This window comes from Pelophylax lessonae, assembly GCF_965119305.1.
Source record: "Pelophylax lessonae genome assembly, chromosome: 6".
In the NCBI taxonomy this organism is placed as follows: domain Eukaryota; kingdom Metazoa; phylum Chordata; class Amphibia; order Anura; family Ranidae; genus Pelophylax; species Pelophylax lessonae.
In genome coordinates, this window is record NC_138773.1 from 94076391 (window position 1) to 94097895 (window position 21505).

The 21505-nt window shown below is 44.3% G+C and overlaps 1 protein-coding gene across 1 annotated transcript in view; it reads left to right on the top strand.

Moving 5' to 3' along the window:
* Positions 1–18564, top strand: part of GNPTG (N-acetylglucosamine-1-phosphate transferase subunit gamma) — a 39149-nt gene extending 20585 nt beyond the window's left edge. Inside the window, exons 7-11 of the mRNA XM_082260277.1 lie at positions 3893–4007; positions 4082–4164; positions 5855–5983; positions 14996–15074; positions 18338–18564. Of these exons, the coding sequence (XP_082116403.1) occupies positions 3893–4007; positions 4082–4164; positions 5855–5983; positions 14996–15074; positions 18338–18444 (513 nt within the window). The 3' untranslated portion in view covers positions 18445–18564. The remainder of the gene's footprint in view (positions 1–3892; positions 4008–4081; positions 4165–5854; positions 5984–14995; positions 15075–18337) is intronic.
* The last annotated feature ends 2941 nt before the right edge of the window (positions 18565–21505 follow it).

Sequence of the window (21505 nt, forward strand, 5' to 3'; positions counted from 1 at the left end):
GAATAGATGGTAAGAAAGCATAGTATAGACCTTGTTGTAATAGGGCCAAACATTAAGAGGAACAAGAGCGTACACCTAAAAACGTACACCTAAAAAGTAAGATAGAAGGCAAAAAGGATAGTGAGTAAAGATGGATGCAACAAGGTAATTGGAGGATAGCAGGTATATCTTTTGGTGAAACTTTAATTACAATAAAGTTGATATTTAATTAATTGGCTCACCTCATGTCTGCACACAATGGGTTAACACCACCTCTTCCTAGCTAAATAAAAAAACAGCCCCTCCCCAACTGAAGTGTTCTTTTTTATGGTCAAGCTCCAGGCCACGTGTTGATTGCAGTTGGTAAGTACTTTGTTTGCTGCAAGTATATCCCCCCCCCCCCCACCCAGTCGAACCACCCCAGGTTCAGCCTCTCCTGGAGTTGGAAGACCCAGAATGTTGGAAGTAAACCTGCCTAAAAACTGGGTGCCTTGTGTGCCGGGCCACAGGCAAATGATGCTTAAACAGCATTGATATTGCGTAGGTGTGGTATTAGACAAGCTGTGCAATGTCCCTCTGTTTTGTCCTGTCTTGTATATGCAGTGCGCCACACTGCTCTCCTGGCTTTATTTTCAGTCTGAGAGCAGCTGTGGATGATGTCACAGGGGGCAGGGAGATGGGGCAGCATGGGATGGTAACCGCCAGTCACCAAGCAACGGCGTAAATAGTCTTAGAAGCCTGCAGAGGAACGGGCTTCTCAGTCCTGCCAGGTAAATACTTGTTGCTGTTGTTCCTTGCTATGCTGTGTGTTCCTGGAGGTTGGACAGTCTGATTGGTTTTGTCTCAGATTCTGACTGCATCTCCTGTTTTCCTCTGGATGTGCTGTCCTGGCTCCCTGCTATGCTGTGTTCTCATGTGCATTTGACAGTAGAGATTGACCGATTTATCGACAAGGCCGATATATCGAGGGCCGATACGCAGTTTCCCCGATATATTGGAATCTGCCACCAAGGTGACCGATATTGCTGATATTTCGTAAAGTGCTTGTACCGGAGTGATGCCTGCAGCTAGAGGCATCACCCCGGTACCGGCATCCATAGCCGATGGTCGGCTGTCTTGTAATGACAACCCAATGCGGCTGAGAAGCCGCCCAGCTGTCATTACAAGGAGCGGGAGGGGACGTTACCCCCCCACCCCACCCATCCTGCTGCCTTCCGCGGCTCGCCCAGGTCTCCCGGGAGATCCGGGCAACCAGCCTGCACGGCCGCCAAAGACCCGATCAAAGCCACATTCGGCTCTGATCAGGTCTCCATGCAAAAAAAACAGAAGTGATGTCACTCATTACTGTCTGGCGCCAGATAAAAAAAAAAACACAGCTTTAAAAACAGCCAAACTTGGCGCCTTGCAGAGGAGGGGTTTGGGGTCTTTTATACCCCCAGATCCCTACACAAAAGTACCTGTCAAATAAAAAAAAAATACATTTTTTTTTTTGTACGAAAATATCGGCCGATACCGATATGCATTGGCCAAAATATTGGTATTGACAACGAAAAACCGATATCGGTCGATCACTATTTGACAGTCTGACTGGTTTTGTCTCAGATTATGACTGTCTACTGTCTGCCTCTGGAAGTTTTGCCTGAGTTCACCTGCTGCTGCTTCTGAAGTAAGTGGATGAAGGCAGGTGGGTCTTAAAGAGATAGTTTGTTTTTGGTGAGAGGTAATATGATTTTCTCTGTATATTTTGTGAAAATATGAGCATGCCTCACTTGTTAGTGGCATAGAAGACTAGCAAAAGGTAGGAGGGGGCAAGATGGGACATGTTTTTAAAAGAGTGCACAAGGACTGCAAATTATGGTGTTTTGCATTATTTTAGGCGCAAAAGCCCTGAACGCAAATGCTCCAAAAAAACATAAGACCCGCCATCATTCATCTAGTCCTAACCAGAAAAATCTGCATACCACAGAGTACGCTAGCATGATAGAAAATGCTTTGCCCAGCTCAGTGCGCATTTTGGGCCTGCATGCAATCTGCAGTGGCAGAGAAATTAAATTGCACGGATTGCCTCACAAGGATGTGGATGTGCAAAATTGTAAGTCCTATTAAGGAGGCTATAGCAGAAAGTATGCGCAAATATCCACACCACAAGCAACACAAAAAAGAGTGTAAAAGTTGAAGGATGAATGAAGAAAGGTCAGGTGCACATACTTTTAATTTCAATCTCATTGGCTCCTTTAGTACTGGGGGCCAGAGGTCCTACCACTACAAAAAGCATGCAGAGATTTCCAAATGTGAAAAACAAAGGGCCCTCTTTTCCCATAATGACAGAGCGTAAAGAGCTCCTTGGTGGAGGGTGGCAGAGACATCATCAGATGACCACTTTACAGTAACAATGTCTCTAGGCTTTATCCAAATAAGATAGCTAATGCATTTTTATGCACTGCACTTCCAGGGGTGGGTGGTGCCCCCTAGCATTTGGTTCATCAAGTGTCTTTGCCTTTTTATAATTCCGTTGCCTTTTAGAGATCCTATGGATGGAAAAGTGAACTTGTTCACACCAGATGCAGTCCAGTACCTTTTTTATTCTGCATCAAGAACGCATGGACAGTGTTTAACCACTTGCCGACCGAGTACGGTATACTACTGCGGCAAAGTGGTTCGTTATCGTCTGACGACGTAGTATTAACGTCGTCAGACACTCCCCCTTCTGGGCGGCGCCTGCGCGCCGCCGGAGGCTCGCTCCCGCTGTTTCATTCACAGCGGGAGTCGGGCCAGGGGAGGAGCAGCGGCGATCGCCGCTGCTCTGCCCCGATCGCCGGGGATCTAGTGTGGAGATCCGCCCGCTTGTGTTTACACTCCATAGTGACAGGGAGTGACAGATCGGACTGTTCAGCATAGCTGGACATCCGATCTGTCCATGACTCACACAGTCACCTCCCCCCCCTACACGTCAGTAAGCACCAGGCATACATTAACCCCTCCCTCTCCAATAAAATTAACCCCTTCCCTGCCAGTGTCATTATTACAGTAACAGTGCATATATATAGCACTGATTACTGCAGTAATGTCACTGGTACCCCCAAAAGTGTCAAAAATGTCAGTCAAGGGTCCGATCTGTCCGCCGCAATGTCGCAGTCCCACAAAAAAAAAAATCGCAGATCGCCGCCATTACGCGTTAAAAAAAAAAACACCAAAAATGACAAAAATCTTTCCCTTTGTTAGTAAACGCAATAACTTTTGCGCAAACCAATCAAAATACGCTTATTGCGATTTTTTTTTTTACCAAACATAGGTAGCAGAAAACAAATTGGCCAAAAATTTTTTAAAAAATTGGTTTTTACATCTTTTTTTGGGGGGAATTTCATATAAAAAAATGTTAAAAATATTGTTATTTTTTCAAAATAAACGCTCTTTTTTTGTTTATAGCGCAAAAAGTAAAAATCGCACAGGTGATCAAATACCACCAAAAGAAAGCTCTGTTTGTGGGAAAAAAAGGACGTAAATTTCGTTTGGGTATGGCGTCGCACGACCGCGCAATTGTCAGTTAAATTCGCACAGCGCCGAATCGCAAAAAGTGGCCTGGACGGAAGACAGCAAAATCCTCCGGTGGTAAAGTGGTTAACTTGTATTCCAATGACCTAGTTCACACCAGTGCAATGCATTCTAGTGCAGTCAACAAAAGGCTAGTTTATCAAACACATCGGTTGGGAAGGGCTATCTTTTATTTAGCTATGTAGAGGTGGCCCTGTGGGCTCCAGAGGAGGTGTTAACCCATTGTGTGCTGATGTGAGGTTAGGCCATAAAAGGGAAATTATGGTAAGTATCTAACAATTTTCCGTTATCTTTTGGTGAAACGTCAATTACAATAAAGCTGTTATTTAATTAGGCATGGCTTATCTTATATTGTTTACAGGTTCTGTTAGTTTGCGGATCAAGCAACAAGTTGGAAGCAGTGTCTGAGCCAAGCACCTGTGTCTACTCCATGACCTTTAAAACTCCTCTAGTTTGTCACCCACATTCATTGTTAGGTAAGTTGGAATACTTGATTTTTTTGATTGGGACTCATTGTTAGAGTCACTGACGGTTGCTCTTCTGGTTATAGTGTATCCAACACTGAATACAGAGCTGCGCCGGAGGTGGGATGAAATCGAGCAGTCTTTATACGATGAGCTGATCACTGAACAGGTACAATTAGGCCATTTGTGTTTTCTGGTATATGCAGACAAAAGTATATTGGCCTGTCTTTTTTTTTTTTTTTTTGGTGTGTTAAAATAACATATATACGGTGGCATTACTTATTGTTTTCAAGTGCATATAAAGCCATATCTTTTAACCCTTTTGGCCACAGTGTGTAATTGGCAGCTTCAATGACCAACAGGGAGACAGGGTAAGCAGGGAAGAGCGACTTTAGCTTCTGGGGATCAATTAAGTGCACAGAAGCAAGTTCCTACGGCTGCTTTAGGACCCTGCCAAAGGTCACTTGTTTGGTTTGAATCTGAAACTGACTCCAACCCCATAACAGTAGGTCGGCACCTCGGTACTAATTTGGTGCTGAGAGAAGATACCTTGCATCTCTGATACGCTGATTGCTGTTGAAATGCTTCAATGCAAAAACGTCTTGGGTGCATATTTATTTTAGTACTGTGGTTGCATTGATAACATTTTTGCAAAAGGCTATCCCTAAACAGCATTGTAGTCTGAAGAGGAAGGTCTTGGATCTGACTGTGTTGTCTAAAAGGTGTCTTCTGTGTCTTAGAGAAAAATGACCGTTCTTTGGCAGGTACAACAATTCACAATCAACTTTCTGTTCATTTGCCCAAAATTCAGTTTTAATGAAAATCTGTAGTGATCTAACATTAAGCTTACTAAAGGTACTCTTTTTTTTTTTTTTTTTTTTATTAGACCATGCAGCCCGGAGAAACTAGAATGCATGAAATGCCTTGGAAAAAAAATTGACATACTAAATGAGATTGAGATTCTGCCATGCAATCTGTTTTTTTTTTCTTATTTTTTTTTAATTAATGCTTTTTTTTGGAATGAACAGGGGCAGAACCCATTTCAGGCTTTTATCATGGTCTGTATCCCCCATTGTAGAGATTTCTTATCACTTCTGTTGTCATTGAGACAGGAAGAGAGCAGAAGCTCTCCAACAGGGACACAGACCGCAATCAAAACACTTTTATTAGTAGAATGGATAGTATTGGAGCCTCTTGGCCTCCATGCACACTGGCTTAAAAAATCACTGCTACTTCAGGAGTTTTGTGTTCTGCCTGTAGAAGCAGCTCAGTGTTCTCCTATGTGCCAATGCAGATTAGAATGATTACAGGCATATTTTAGGCTCAGCGTTTAGCAGAAGAAAAAAAAAACCTTCTGGTTTAAGTTTTGATTGAAGCTTTCTGGTAGAAATAACGCAAAACGCTCCTAAACTGTGTGCAAGAAATGCTCTATATGAGTGTTTTTTTCTGCCAAGGGAACAGTCTTTTTTTTTTTTTTTTTTTTTAAGCTTGGTGTGCATGGAGCCCAACAGTTTGCCTTTGTTATATTATTGCCACACTTTCCTTGCTTCCCATTGTATCCTATTGTGTTAAGGAAGCAGGGGGGTCCTCCCTACACAAACACTGACCGCAATAAAATCCTGAGAATGGTTCTAACCTTCCCACATTCTATCCAAAATTTTTAAATAGTTTTTGACTGGAATTCTACTGTAACTCATCAAATTCACATACAGTCCTTTGTGGTGTAAGTGCTGCTCTTTTAGTACATTTACTACTCAATGCAAGTTAAATGTAATGTTTTTGTCTGATCCGGTTTAGGTTATGTTGTCTTAGATAGATGTTAAATCTGTTCATGTTTTGTGTTTATTATTCATGCTTAGGGTTACAGGAAACAGCTCCGAGAAATATTTCAAGAAGCAAATTACTTAAAGTCCACAGGAAGCAAAAGTGAAGAAAAAGAAAACCAGACCGATCCTAAGCCATTTGAGACACTGGAGCAGTGTAGTGTGGTATGTCACATGGGATCAGTAGTGAACTTGCTGGCTGTCTTGGTGATCTCTTTTTGTCAGTACTGTCTGAATCGCTGTCCTGGAACAGACAGTGATAGTGGTGACTTCACTGGCTGCATGCTTTTTTCAGAAAGTACTGGAGCTAAAAGTTCTACATGATATCTAAGTAGCTTATTACAGATATCTGTAGAAAAGCCAGTTAAATAATATATACATCATACATTTCATTAAAAAGAGCTAGCTTATATCCTGAACAAATAACATGTCATGTGTAGAGGGTCATATTGTGATGGAGACAAGTTTACACTCCACAACGGATAGAGATTTAAAGTGTACCTGTGCTTACACAGAAGATACATTGCCAGTAGCAGCATTGGATCCGGCACTAGAACACAAGGGTCAGTGGGCGGGTTGTAGGTCAGTGCTTCCAATTCCGGTCCCTGGAGCGTGGGGACGCCGGAAAGCTGTGATTCAAAAACAATTAGTTTCTATCACATTCCCAGGTAAGAGGGGTAGGTACATTGGTGCCTCTATTACTTCTATTGGCCTTATTTGTGTTTTTTCTTTGCCTCCAGCGGGAGCCTGCTCTGTGAGTGCTGTGATAAACTGTTCTCAGCCTTACAGTTTAAGCTGGGATTCTGCCCTTTGGTGTTGGCTGGTTTAGTACACAGGGGGCCTTCTTTTTTTTCTCTGAGGTGTTAGTATCTGTTCACTTTGGGGGTTTGTTGTTAGGTGATTGGTGGCCTTTCTTGATTTGTTTGGTTCCAGGTTAAAGCCACAGTTAAATCCAGATCCCCCCCCCCCCCCCATTTCAAGAAAGTGTCCACCTTGCAAAAACCTCCTGAGGGATTAATGTCCCAAACCGCTGTGCAAAACCTGCATAGCAGATCTTGTCAAAGAGGAATCTTAACAGCAATATAAAGATTTGTTTTCGTCAATGAAAAAGTTAACAGATACTTTAAGCTTAGTCCGTTCCCTATTAATCCAAGCAATACAGACCGATTCCCAGAAAAGTACTTGATCTAGCTCCTTGGCATCCACCTCCAAGCCGGCAGAGGCCAGAAAGTACACTTCTTTCCCTCAAGGACATGGATGAAGAGGAAGAAGACATTAGTAGAACATCCAGATACAAGTTATTGTTACATAGTTACATAGTAGGTGAGGTTGAATAAAGACAATAGTTCATCCAGTTCAACCTGTGTAGGTGTGTGTGGCCGTAATCATCTCACATAGCCCTTAATGTCCTGATCCTTGAGATGTAAGTCTAAGAGTCTTTCGAAAGCCACTATACTACCCGCAGAAACCACCTCTTGTGGTAGACAATTCCACAAACTTGTAGCCCTAACAGTAAAGAACCCTCCTCGTTGCCTTAGGTTAAAACGCTTCTCCTCTAATCGCATCGTATGTCCTCGAGTCCTCATGCAATTCCTTCGAATGAACAGCTTTTTTTCTAAGCTGAGATCCCCATTAAGATATTTATAAATTGCTACCATGTCCCCACTCAGACGTCTCTGCTCCAGGGAGAATAAATCGAGCGATTGCAGCCGCTCTTCATAGTTAAGGTCCTCCAACCACCTAATCAGTTAAGTTGCCCTTCTCTGGACTCTCTCCAGCTCCAACACATCCCTCCTGAGGACTGGTGACCAGAACTGGACAGAATACTCCAGATGCGGTCGGACCAGGAAGGATTATAGTCTTATCTCTGGAATACATCCCTTTCTTTATGCATGCTAATAATCTGCTGGCTTTGACAGCTGCTGCTTGACATTGCATGCTGTTGCCTAATCTATCATCAACCAAGACTCCCAGATCTTTCTCCATTTTTGATTCCCCCAAGGGTTCCCCTCCTAACGTGTATTGTGTTTTTATGTTTTTAGCCCCCAAGTGCAAAACCTTACACTTCTCCACGTTAAACCTCATTTGCCATGTCGTTGCCCACGCCGTTATTTTGTCCAGGTCATTCTGTAGGATATCTGCTTCATGCTGTGCGGTTATTGCCCTGGCCAATTTTGTGTCATCTGCAAAAACTGATAACGAACTACAGAACCCGTCCTCAATGCGGTTTATGAATAAATTGAACAAGGTTGGTCCCAGGACTGAGCCCTGGGGCACCCCGCTTACTACCTCAGACCAGTCTGAGTATGCGCTGTTTATTACCACCCTTTGGACACGGCCTTTTAGCCAGTTCCGTATCCAAGAGCAAACCCTGCTGTTGGATACGGAACAGCGGATACCCTGCAGACCTTATTGTTGTAGGAAGTAGATGATTTGCTCAAAGCAATCCTTTGCTACTCTTGAGATTCAGGAAGAGAAGTTCAGCTCTCTTTGAATGACAGAATGTATCAGGGACTGGATGAATCTAAACACAGGGTATTCCTGGTTCATAAGGTCCTGTCAGACAATAAAGAATGGTAAGATCCTGAGAGATCCTTTCTTCTCTAAAACCCTTAGGAGATGGTTCCATTTTGAAGACAATGAGACCCATGTTTGGAATAAAAGGCCCAGGGTAGATGCAGCCTTTTCTCAAGTTTCTCATTGCACAGATTTGGTGTTCGAGGATTTGGGTGTCTTAAAAGATGCAATGAACAAGAGGGCAGATTTACTCCTTAAGAAGGCATGGGATTCCACCAAACCCAGCCTTAAGCCAGCTATGGCATCCACAGTGGTTGCCAGGAATTTGGAGTGCTGGTTAGAACCCCTTAAAAGGCAGGTAGAGTCTGGGACATCTAGGAAAGACTTACTCGAGTCCTTTCCAGTACAGTTAAAAGCAGACAAATACATGGCTGATGCCTCTGCAGAATCATTTAAAATGTTTGCAAAATCTTTATCTCTGGTCAACTCGGGCAGACGTTTAATTTGGCTTAAAAGATGGTCAGGTGACTCGGCTTCTAAGATAAAGTTGTGCAGATTGCCTTTTTCTGGGGGTTTCCTGTTCGGTCCAGATCTGGAAACAGTCCTAGATAGGCTTTCTTCCTATCAGCTTTTCTTCTCTAAAAAAAAAAAAAAAAAAAAAGCCTCTCAAGAAAAATTTTTGTGCTGTTCCTCAGTCCCAGAGAGGTAGGGAACAGGACCAGAAGACCAGGTGGTCCTCCCAGAGAATCAAGGGAAGAGGTGGGGTGCTTTTCAGACCCCCGGATCAATCTGCCAAAAGCAAATGATAGCTTCATCCCGGTGGGAGGAAGGTCATCGGTTTTCCTCCCACAATGGCAGCAAGTAACCTCAAGTCCTAAACCTAAAGATTCTAAACAAATCAATATGGTACAAACACTTCCGGATGGACACAGTCTACTCTGTGACAAAGCTTCTGTCCCCCAGGGTGTTTCATGACACATGATGCGAGGGATGCTTATTTACACGTTCCAATAGCCCACTCTTGTCAAAAGTTTTCCGGCTCGCAGTTAACTTGGGGGAATCGATTTGGCATCTTCATTTCCCTTCGGTCTATCATCTTCCCCCAGAGTGTTGACAGAAATAATGGCAGAAGCGCTGGAACCGCTGAGATTAAGGGGGATCTCCATTGTCCCTTATCTGGACGACCTATCTTCGCAGACTCCAGAAGTTTGATGTTGGCAAACCAACAGGAGACCCAGTCCCGCCTCCAAAGCTTGGGCTGGCTCCTAAATTTGGAAAAGTCCAACTTGATTCCAGCACAGGAGGTTCGCTTTTTGGGGTACACTATATAAATTCGGTACTTCAGAAGGTTTTTCTCCCTCAAAAAAAAAAATAGTGAAGGTCCAATCCGCGGTGGGTCCAGTGGTGGGATTCAAAAATTTTAGTAACCAGTTCCAACTTTCAAGCATGGTGTAATTTTTTTTATCTAATGTCAGTTAGGGGTCCGATCTGTCCGCCGCAATGTTGCAGTCTCGCTAAAAATCGCTGATCGCCGCCATTACTAGTAATAAATATTTAAAAATGATTTAAATCTTTCCCCTAGTTTGTAGATGCGATAACTTTTGCACAAACCAATCAAAATATGCTTATTGCGATTTTGTTTTACCAAAAATATGTAGCAGAAGGCAAATTGACCTAAAATTATGAAAAAAAATTGATTTGTGTGAGTTTCACCACCTCAGGGGTCTCATCATCCCTGTCGGGCAGCAGTAGGGCTCCCGGGACTCCCTGTAGGGAAAGAGTTCCCTGGTGGGAGATAGCCACGGAGAAGCCTTAAGGGGAGAAGGGGTCCTTGTCCCCCGGGGGAGAAGGGGTCCCTGTCCCCAGAAAAGGAGTCCCTGTTCCCGGGGAAGGAGTCCTTGTCCCAAGGGGAGAAGGGCTCCCTGTTCCCAGTGGAGAAGGGGTCCCTGTCCCCAGAAAAGGAATCCCTGTCCCCCGGGGGAGAAGGGGTCCCTGTCCCCAGAAAAGGAATTCCTGTCCCCCGGGGGAGAAGGAGTCCCTGTTCCCAGGGAAGAAGGGGTCCCTGTTCCCAGGGGAGATAGAGTGGGGTGGGGGATGGTAGTTCCCTTGTGGGAGATAGCCATGGACAAGCCTTAAGGTGAGAAGGGGTCCCTGTCCCCAGGGGAGAAGGGGGTCCCTGTCCCCAGAAAAGGGGTCCCTGTCCCCAGGAAAGAAGGGGTCCCTGTTCCCAGGGGAGATAGAGTGGGGTGGGGAATGGGATGGTGTGTGGGGAATATGGGGTCTTCTCACTCACCAAGCTGCAGCGCACTCATCCTTGGTCGCCTGGGCTCCCTCCAGCAGCAGCATGGATGGGTGATCAGCATAGCTCAGACTCCGACCGAGGTCGACCTGTGTATGACGGGGGAGGAGGGGGGGCTGGCCTTGCAGACAAGCCTGCTGTGTCCTCCGGGCCTCATAGGGCTCCTGTACAGCAGCACCTGTGTTAAACTTCATTTGCGCGGGAGCCGACTAAGGGGTGGGGGCGGGACTCTGGCTGGGGAGAAAGGGGTGACATCACTGGTTGCTAGACGCCAAGCGGCTCTAGGCTAGCAACCAGTACTGTGTGTGTGTGTGTGTGTGTGTGTGTGTGTGTGTGTGTGTGTGTGTGTGTGTGTGTGTGTGTGGGCTCTGGCTGCCTCCCCGCAGCAAAGAGAGAGAGAGCGCCGCTGCCACAGGCAGAGAGCCAGAGCGGATGATGATGATGATTGATTCCAGATGGTCACTGAACAGTAAGCGGTTTGGCGAACTTGCAGATTTTTAGTAACAGGTTCTGTGGAACCGGTGCCAACCGGCTGAATCCCACCACTGGGTAGGTCAGATTCAGACCATGGTTACGACTAAGCGGACGGCTCCGTGTAACGCGTCAACCGCCGTGCTTTTTTCCCCCATGTCTCCAACTGTTGTGGTCACATTTTGGATGGTTTTATCTTCTTGATTACAATAAATTTGGATTTTAACATTTTGCATCTTCAACCGGTTGTGCGGCTTTTTGTACCCCTCCATTGCTGCTGTCAGGACTGCGGATCCTTGCCTGCACCTGGGTTGGATGTGTTTGGGATTATCCTCTCACCTGAGCGGTTCTTTTCTCTTCTGATTACCTGTTGCAGATTCAGACCAACCTCACAGTGTTGGTTCGGGTAGTAATTGCAGCACTAGGGCTGCTTACTGCATCCATACCAGCCATCCAGTGGGCCAGGTTAAATTCTCGCCCCCTCTCCAGATGGAAATTCTACAGAAATGGTCACATGTAGAGCCCCTAGAGAAGCCAATCAGGATTGCCACGAGGGTGAAGAGGGCTCTCTGGTGGTGGCAAAACCCGGTCAATCTGACAAAGGGCCTGACGTGGTCTTTTCCTCTAAACAAGCGGCTGGCCAAGGATGCAAATGCGTGGGGCTGGGGGGCCCATCAAGACGATCGTACCGTACAAGGGTCATGGTCCAAGATGGAGGCCAGTAAGGTCGTCCAACTGGCGAGAGTTGAAGGCAATCTTTCTTTTCTGGGCCTCTTGTCTTTTCAGCAGGCTGTCAATGATCAACATGTTCAGATCCTGTCCGACAACATGATGGCAGTAGCCTATGTGTTGAAACAAGGAGCACGAGTCTCTCGGATCTGGCTATGCGGCTACTTACCTGGGCAGAACAAAATGTGGCTTCTCTAACAGCAATGGCCTAAAAAGATCCCAAAATCTCCTGGCAGATCTCTTAAGCAGAAAAAAGACAGTAGAAGCAGAATGGAGCCTAAACTAGGAAGTCTTCCTGATGGTTGTAGAAGTCTTGGCCATCCTCAGGTCGATCTAGTTGTGAGACAGCAAAAGCACCAATATACTTTTCTCTTCACAGAGCAGAATAGGCCTGGGGCCTAGACACTCTTGCTCTTCCCTGGGACTTCCCCTTGTGCTAAGCATCCCCCCCCCTTCCAGCTAATACCTCTAGTCCTCAGGAAGTTCAAGGAAGAATCCACAGATTTGATCTTGATCACTCTCTTTTGGCCAAAGAGGTCATGGTTTGCGACCCTTCTAAATCTAGACTCAAAACCCCCCCTGGAAACTTCCGCTCAGGAGGGGGTCTACTAGCACAGGTAACCCTGAACCATCTGAAGTCGGATTGTCTACAATTGACAGCTTGGTTTTTAAAGAATACCTCTTAAGGGACAGGGGTCTTTCAGAGAAGCTTTTTACCACCTTTCTTTCTAGTAGAAAAAAGGGCTATCTACATGAAGGCGTGGAAGAATTATATAATTCCTGGTGTTCTTTCAAGGGACTTCAAGTTAAAAATATATTTTCTGTTTTAGAATTCCTCCATGAAGGAATGGAGAAGGGGCTGGCAGCCAGCACCCTAAAAACCCAAGTGGCGGCTCTTTCAGTTGTTTGTTTTTTTTTTTTGAGAAAACATCGCAAGAAGCTTTAATTATTAGGTTTTTCAGGGCCTTAGCACGAAATAGGCCGGTAGCCCTTAAAGTTTTTCCTAAGTGGGATTTGTCTCTTGTGTTACAAGGATTCACCAAAACTCCATTTGAACCTATTAGAGTAAGCATCTCTTAAGAATTTAGTTCTTAAAACAATTTTTCTGGTAGGGAACACATCCGCCCAAAGAGTCAGTGAAATTCATTCCTTGTCAGTCTCAGATGCTTTTTTAGTTATTTTTTCGGACCGAGTAAACCTCAGAACGGAGAAATGGTGCTACCTACCTTTTCTTCGGCTCCAGCTAACGCTAAGGAGGAGACCGTCCATACTTCAGATGTGAGAAGATGCCTAATACAATATCTATCCTTAACTAAAGAATTCAGGAAGTCAAACGCACTCTTCATAATCTTCACGGGATCCCGCAAAGGAGAAAAAGCCTCCAAGAGTACATTAGGAATGTGGCTTAAGTGGGTAATCAAAGAAGCCTACATAGCCCAGGGGGAAGAACCTCCTGAGGGTATTGCTGCCCACTCCCAAGGTCAGTGGCAGCTTCCTGGGCCGAAAGGACCAGTGCTTCACCTGAACAAATCTGCAAGGCAGCTACCTGGTCCAGCTTTTCTACTTTCCTTCGTCACTATAGGCTAGACTTACTGTCAGCTGCAGATCAGGCCTTCAGTAGGAAGGTGCGGCAGGCAGTGGTCCCGCCCTATGTTTACTTTCTCGGTTCTCCTCTCCAGGTGCTGTCCTGAAAGGCGATTTGGGAAAACCTTAGTTAGACTTACAGGTGAAGGCATTTCTAAGAGCCTTTCAGGACAGCAGCTACTACCCTCCCTGGGATTTTTTCTAAAACATGACTTAATAGCCTGTTATGGTTGTTTTTTGTGTTCTGTTTTCCAGCATGTTGGAGGCTACTCTATAACTGAAAGCATGGTGGAACTGGAGGGAATTTAAAGGCTGCAGTGTTTCCTGGGAAAATTGGGTGGAGCTAAGCTCTCTCCAGTTGCTGTCCTGAAAGGCTCTTAGAAACACCGTCACCAGTAAGTCTAACTAAGGTGTGTTTTTTACACATTTAACCCTCCTCTTATGTTAGGGTCAGAACCAACCCGTTTTCAGGTTTTAAATGTCTATAATTATCACATAAATTTGTTTATTGCATCAAGATTTTTTTACTTTGTCAGGAACCTCTATTTAAACAATGTAATAGAAAAAGAATCCTTTTCACTAAATTATAAAATACTGTGGTGAAAATTAATACGTTTATGGTGTTAGGGTCAATTCTGACCCAGTTATAATATAGGATTTTAGGACACTAATAAGTGCCAAAACTGAAATCATAAACACTCTCTCTGCTTAGTAACACTGACAGCCAATCCCCTCTCAACCCTGTGAGCTGTAGTTAGGGAGGGGCCTATCTCTTTGCCTGCTTGTCTGCTTCTCTAAATAAAGTGAAGAAACATAGGACCAATACATTTCAGAGTTGCTGACTTTATTTTACCATTTTTTTAAATTTGAAAATGAGAGATATGCTATCAAAAGAAAGGTCTAAGGGGTCACACCAAAAATATTAAAACCAATCTTTTCAAGGATAAAGAAGCCTAACAAGGTAACCAAGAGGTAAGAAACAAATTGGATGATAAATAATTGTTCAGAGGGTATTTTATGGCTGATTTAAGACACGGGTCGAAACCGGCCCGTTAACATCATGGATAGTAACAGAAAGCTAACATAAGAGGAGGGTTAAACAATTGAATGAACATTTTCCAAGAGTGGTGATTTCATACAGTGTACAGAGCTGTGTTCTGGTAGCAGTACAGGCAGTCTCCATCCTGCTCCAAAGATGCTATTCAGCCATTCCAGGTAAGCCTCATATTTTATCAATGAATACAAGGCTTCCTCTAAATGGCTGAGGTGGAGATTGTGATGTCCTCCAGCTGCCTCTCCACCTCAGCCATTCAGAGGAAGACTTGTATTCATTCATAAAATGAGGCTTACTGGAAATGGCTGAATGGCTTCTTGGGAGCAGGATGGGAAGTGCCTGTACTGCTGCCAGAACACAGCGCTGTGTACTGTATGCAACTACTGCTACATACAGTTTATACAACGCTGACTGGGGTCGCATGTATAAGTGAAGGAATTTCAACCAGCTTGGTCCAGATTAACTATTTAAGCTTAAATTAAATCCGGAGTTAGGCTTTATTTACTGTTTTGTTTTTTTGTAGGCACACAATGAACTATCTAAGGAAGTTAAGCGCCTCAAGAGCATTCTAGACAAAAATAGGATTTCTTATAATAAAACTGGTAAGCAACAGTTCATTCCTGTTTTTTTTTTTTTTTATTGAGAACATAAATATATGGGATTTGATTGGCTTTATCGATGGGTATGGGTTACTAAAGTTGGCCATACACTAGTGCAATTTATTTTTTGGAAAGTTTTTTTTTTTTTTTTTTTTATCATTTTATAAGTGCGGGTTTCATTCATTCAAAATGCACATGCTAAAAGCAAATGAACGATATGAAGTACTTTCAAACGACTTTCATCAAGTCCTAAAATGTTCTGAGAATTTCAGTACAAATGTTTGTTTGAAAATCTACTAGTGTATGGCTAGCTTAAGACATCTGCCAGTCCTTGTCTTATCCTCTGAGCAAAAGGATTCCTGGGCAATTGTGATAAAAGTCAGAAAAAAATAAGTTCCATCACACTAAAGCTGGCCATAGAGGGCTGAATTAAAAAAAACAAAAGGTAGGTGAAGGAATTCCTTCCACCCACCGAGACTACTCAGAATACACTGATTAGCGGCTGCTGATCAACAAAAGTTTTCAAACTTGTTCATTCAAAAGGAGTCAATCTAATGATTGACTTCTGTTGAACAGGGACGGCCCCACAATGATCAAAATGTGTCCGGTTCCGTAGGGACCATTTATGGCCAGCCTAAGGAATTTTTTTTAGTCAGTCTAAGCAGCCCATACATAATTTTTTTTTTTTTTTTTTAATTCAATTTAACCAGCGGGTTAAATGAAAGAAAAAAAAAAGGGGGGGGGATCACTCACTGAAAGAGCTCTATGCGGTTTGGAATAAATTACTCTAATATTAGGATCTCTCTGTTCTGTATGCCTTAGGCGCAGGACATAGTTGGCCAAGGGGGGTGGATAAAGCAATTATTTGCATTGCTCCGCCCACTACCTCTAAAGAATAAACCGTTTATTTTTTAGATTTCTGATGGAAGGGAGACTTGAAGATACTTTCGAGTATGCAGTTGACAAACAGCAGTAGCAATTACAAATGTCTTATTCACTATGCTGCAGCACAAAGCTTTACTTGGTCTCCATATGTTGTTATTCCGTTTTATAGAAGTCTGGGTTTCAGATCCAGTAATCCCCTGAACATATCTTCCAGCCTTTCTGATGTGATCTTTTCCAGCTATACAGTCAGGTCCATAAATATTGAGACATCGCTTCTCGGCCTTTTGGCTAAGATCAAGTGTAGTATCTGTTCTTATCAGTTGGTATGGGCCTTAGCTAGTACCAGTATGACCGAAACCCGGAGCGCTCTGAGTATTGAGGTATGGGGAGTAGGTCATCTGGGAAAGCATGTGGGGCCCGCCGCCTTCTGATTTGAATGGGTTGAACTGTCCTAACCAGTTTGAAGGGAGCAGGAAAGCCGGTCTGGAGGGTGAGCCCGGTGGAACTGCTCCTGGATGTAATGGGCTGAGGAACAGGATGGCGAGGGGAGGGTTCCCACTCCTGGGTTTTGATCTGGCTGGCTAACGGGCCTGTCCCCAGGGGAGGTGAGCTCTCTCTAAGCTGTCCAGGTTCTGATGTCTGCTGGTGGGGATAGGCTACACTCGGTCTGGCCGGGGGCTGAGATTGAGAAAGCCCGTAGTGTAAGTGCCCCTGGGGTGGCAGCCCAGGGGTGCCTTAATTTCTCACTGGTGAGGGGCAGCTCGCTGTGAGTTTTTTCAGCACCTTGGTCACTGCACTATGCACACCTTTTTCACACCTGCCTCTTGGGACAGGCCTTTTGGCTTGCACCAGAGGAATTTTTTATTCCGGCTGGAAGGCCTGCCTTGGTTCTTCACATGGCACCAAAGCACTTTCCCCACTCCCCTTCCCCACCTTTTTGTTTGTCTGTCTTTTTATTTGGAGTCCGTCACCTGCACTTTCACCTTTTTTCTTTATTTGCACGACGAGAGTGTGTGGGTCTTCGGGCCCAGCCTTAAGTCTTGGGAGGGGGTGGATATGGCCTTTTGGCTTAGTTCGCCCTCTCCTATGGGGTCTCCCTTCGGGGGAGCCCTACTTAGTACTCGGTGGGGGCTGTTTCGGCAGTCCCCCTGAAGAACGGGGTCTGTCTGGTTTCGGCCAGACAGACCATGAGTACCTTATGTCCCTGTCAGGAGTCTTGCGCCCCGGGGGATTGAGGTTTCGGGTCCTACCTCTTCGGAGGGAAGACCATTCGATTTCGCACACCCTGTGCTTTTTTGTGTTCTCACTTTGTGTGTGTGCACTTTTTTATGCACCGGGTGGAGTCAAATAAAAAAAAAAAAAAAAAAATATTGAGACATGGACACAATTCTAATCATTTTGGCTCTATACACCACCATAATGGATTTGAAATGAAACAAACAAGATGTGCTTTAACTGCAGGCTTTCAGCTTTAATTTGAGGGTATTTATATCCAAATCAAAACTGAAGGGAAAATGCCCCAAGAACAAGCAGGAACTGAAGACAGTTGCAGTAGAGGCCTGGCAGAGCATCACCAGGGATGAAACCCAGCATCTGGTGATGTCTATGCATTCCAGACTTCAGGCTGTAATTGACTGCAAAGGATTTGCAACCAAGTATTAAAAAGTGAAAGTTTAATTTATGATTGTTTATCTGTCTCATTAATTTTGGTCCCTTTAAAAAGTGGGAGGCATATATACAAACTGTTGTAATTCCTACACCGTTCATCTGATTTGGATGTAAATACCCTCAAATTAAAGCTGAAAGTCTGCAGTTAAAGCACATCTTGGATGTTATATTTCAAATCCATTGTGGTGGTGTATAGAGCCAAAAAGATTAAAATTGTGTCCATGTCCCAATATTTATGGACCTGACTGTATATTTTGTCATGGTAGGGCCATTTACTAATGCAAATGGTGCTTCAGTTCTGAGACACAGGCAGAAAAATGTTAGAACAAAAAAAAAAAGTTTTGAATCTTAGGGATGGAAGTCCATCAGTCTTAACACTTTTTACTGCTCCTGTAATTACTATGATGAGATCTGAGCATGCTCAAGGCTAAATTAACAACCATGAGCTTAGTTTTACTTTTTATATTCAGCTCCGGGACATTTCCATAGAAGTGATTTGGGTCCTGATCACTTCTACATGACAGTTAAAGTTCTGTCCCACCAGAGTAATCTTCTTTTCTAAACACTCCCAGGTTCAGTATTGTCATTGAGGAGGTATTTCAGTGTGATTTAAAAAAATAATCAAACGTAAAATATAACTGATTTATGGAGTTAGGGGGATAATATATGAAATTGACTTTTAAATTGTAATAGATAATGTTTTACATTCCCAGAGTCAAATAAGGCTATTCAGCATCCATCTCCTTCAAGTCAAAATGCTGCCAGAGAGGAAGAAAGATTTCACCTCCGTGGTGATACTGGTGCTAGAGATGACCAATAACCTAAGGCAACCCTCCATCTTTTTGCATCAGTCTGTGGATGGATTTTTTTCTTTTTAAAGTTGCCTTTGTTGTGGAACCACCTTTGTGACAAACACAAGATACCGCTTATTTATTGGAATATGATAACAATGGTGGCGCAGATTCCTTGAACTGTTCCTGTTGTGTTTGTCTATCTAAAGGACCATCTTAGTTTCAAGGCTGCCATAGAAGATTTTTCTATTTCTTGCATAACATATGCAATGAGTGATATACAAAACCTGCAGCAGAGGAAACTATATTGTTTTCAACTATGGCAACCAATCTTCTTTTTTTTTTCTTCCCTGTGTGCTACATTGAAAAACTGAAATGTCTTGCCTGGTTTTCAATGACCAGCTAAAAGATATAATTTGAAGTATTCTGTAAAGTATCAAGAATCTGCTTCAGATATGTGTATAACATTTTTCTTACAACAAAAAATTGTGACTAAAGCACCTCCATATTGGAACGGGTTTATTGGTCTATTAAATCAAATAACTGTTTGACCCCACTGATAGAAAAGATGACCACTTTTTGTTTTGTTTTTTTTCTAAGCCTAGATGTATAAATCAGTCAGCTGAATTGTTTAATTAAAAATAAATTTAAAAATTGGTGCATTCCCTTATGGTGGCCCCGTAAGTTTAGTTTCAGTTTTGGTAGATCAATATAATTGACCAACAGCTGTGTAGAGGGGAGTCTACCAGCCTAGATATAAGTTGAATAAATGTTGGAGGCAGGCACTCTCACCATGTAGCTGCTGGTAAATTGTGTGGACCTCCCAGCTCAAATCTTAACGTCCATGTGCAAAATTTGCTTTATTAAAAAGTGCAAAATGCATACTCACAAATGTAAGTTAATCAAAAGGCTCTTTTGTGAGTATGCAATTTGCACTTCTTTTAGTAAAGCTCCATTTTATTGAGGATAATGCGCTAGGCCGGTGAGCCCTCCTGTTTCTTTTGTTTCCAGGCGATCAGACGTCCCCAGTCTTGGGAGGGCAACAAAGCGAGTGATATCCCGAGTAGGACAAACCATTTGAGTCCTGAGAAAAACAATTGTGAGGCCCATCTGTAAGTGCAGGAGAGTGGAGTGTGTTTGTTTTGAAAATCTCTCAGGACTTGCATACAAGTGCTGGGTCTGATGGTCTCCACTTTCGAGGGGGTTCCGTTTGCTCAGTTCCATACCAGACCTCTGTAAAAGGAGATTTTGGTCAAATGGGAAAAGAATCCTCAGTCACAGGACAATCTGATCCTATTGAGCCGGGGTACGAAGGGGTCCTTGATATGGTGGCTGCATTCCCTGGCGCTCCAGCAGGGAAAGTCTTTTCTTCCCCTGTACTGGATGGGGGTTTCCACGGACGCCAGGAATTGGCAGGCAGACTGCCTCAGTCGGCAGGCTCTGAGTCCGTGGTCTCTTCACCCGGAGGTGTTTCAATAGCTGTCTACATCGGGGGTCTCCCACCGGAGACACCTTTTTAGCCTCTCGCCTCAAATGGAAGGTTCCAAGGTTGGTGGCAAGGTATTGGGATCCTCTAGCGCAATGTTTCTCAACTCCGGTCCTCAGGGCACACTAACAGGCCAGGTTTGCAAGAAAACTAAAATACATCTCAGGTGATATCATTTGCTGCTCAGTGATTGCAGTATTCTAGTCTGCATCTCCCCAAGGTAATACTTAAAATCTGGCCTGTTAGTGTGCCCTGAGGACCGGAGTTGAGAAACACTGCTCTAGCAGACACCGGGGGGCGCTCTGGTGGCTCCTTTGGGCCAGTATGGTTTAATATGCCTTTCCCCCGCTTCAACTTCTGAACAGAATAGATGCAAAAGGGATTCCAGTCATTCTGGTGGCCCCCAGACTGGCTTTGATGGTCCTAGTACACAGGGCTGGTAAGACTGATAGCCGATGCTCCTTTGCGACTCCCTCTCAGGGAAGGACTTTTGTCTCAAGGACTGATTTTACATCCTGTTTTATGGTCGCTGGCTTTACCGGCTTGGCTATTGAAAGCCTGGTACTGAAGGACAGATTTATCACAGAGTTTTGAAGGTGCACATTACTTGGTGTGAGTTTTGAGGTGGGGGTTCCCCCCGTTCCTTTTCGGTGTCACGTCTGCTGGATTTTCTACAGAAAGCTGTAGATCAGCATTTGGCCCTAGACACCATCAAGGGCCAGATTTCAGCTTTGGCAATTTAATTCCAACACCATTGGCCACAAATTCTTTGGTTCACTCTTTTGTGCAGGGGGTTTGCCCCTTGGCTCCTCCGGTAGGGTCCCTGGTGCCTCTGTGGGAATCTTAATCTGGCACTGTCGGTTCTTTAAATACCGCCTTTTGAAAATGTTCGTGAACTTCCTCTGCTTACTTTGTCACAGAAGGTGGCTTTCCTGGTAGCTATTTCTTCTGCACACAGGGTTTCAGAGCTGGCTGCATTGTCCTGTCGGTCACCTTATCTGGTGGTTTTACAGGGACAAAGTGGTACTATGTCCCGGTCAGGCGTTCCTTCCTAAGGTCGTGTTGGGGTTCCAGTTGAATTAAGACATTGTTTTGCCTTCATTGTGTCCTAAGCCAAAACATCCCAAAGAAGTTGCCTTGCATTCCCTGGATGTGGTTTGGGCCATCAGGGTGTACAGGGCGGCAACTGAGTCGATTTGCAAATCTGATTCCTTGTTTGTCCTTACGGAAGGTTCCCATATGGGGCAGGCCACATCTGCTGTGACCATTTCCAGATGGATCAGGCGGACGGTGGTGCAGGCCTATTCCATCAAGGGTCAGGTTCCTTCTTTCCCTGTTAGGGCGCATTCTACAAGGCACTTAGTGCCTCCTGGGCCTTTGTCATCAGGCATCAGTGGTCCAGGTTTGCAAAGCGGCCACCTGGTCGCCTGTGCTCACATTCACTAAGTTTTACAAGGAAGATGTCCTCACATCTGTGGATGCTGCTTTTAGCCGCAAAGTTATGCAAGTTGCCGTTGCAGAGGCTCCTGCCTCCTGAGGGTGTGTTTTTTCTTGGTAGGTGTTTCAGTTGTTCATTGTTGAGCTCTTGGATTACCTGGTTTGCT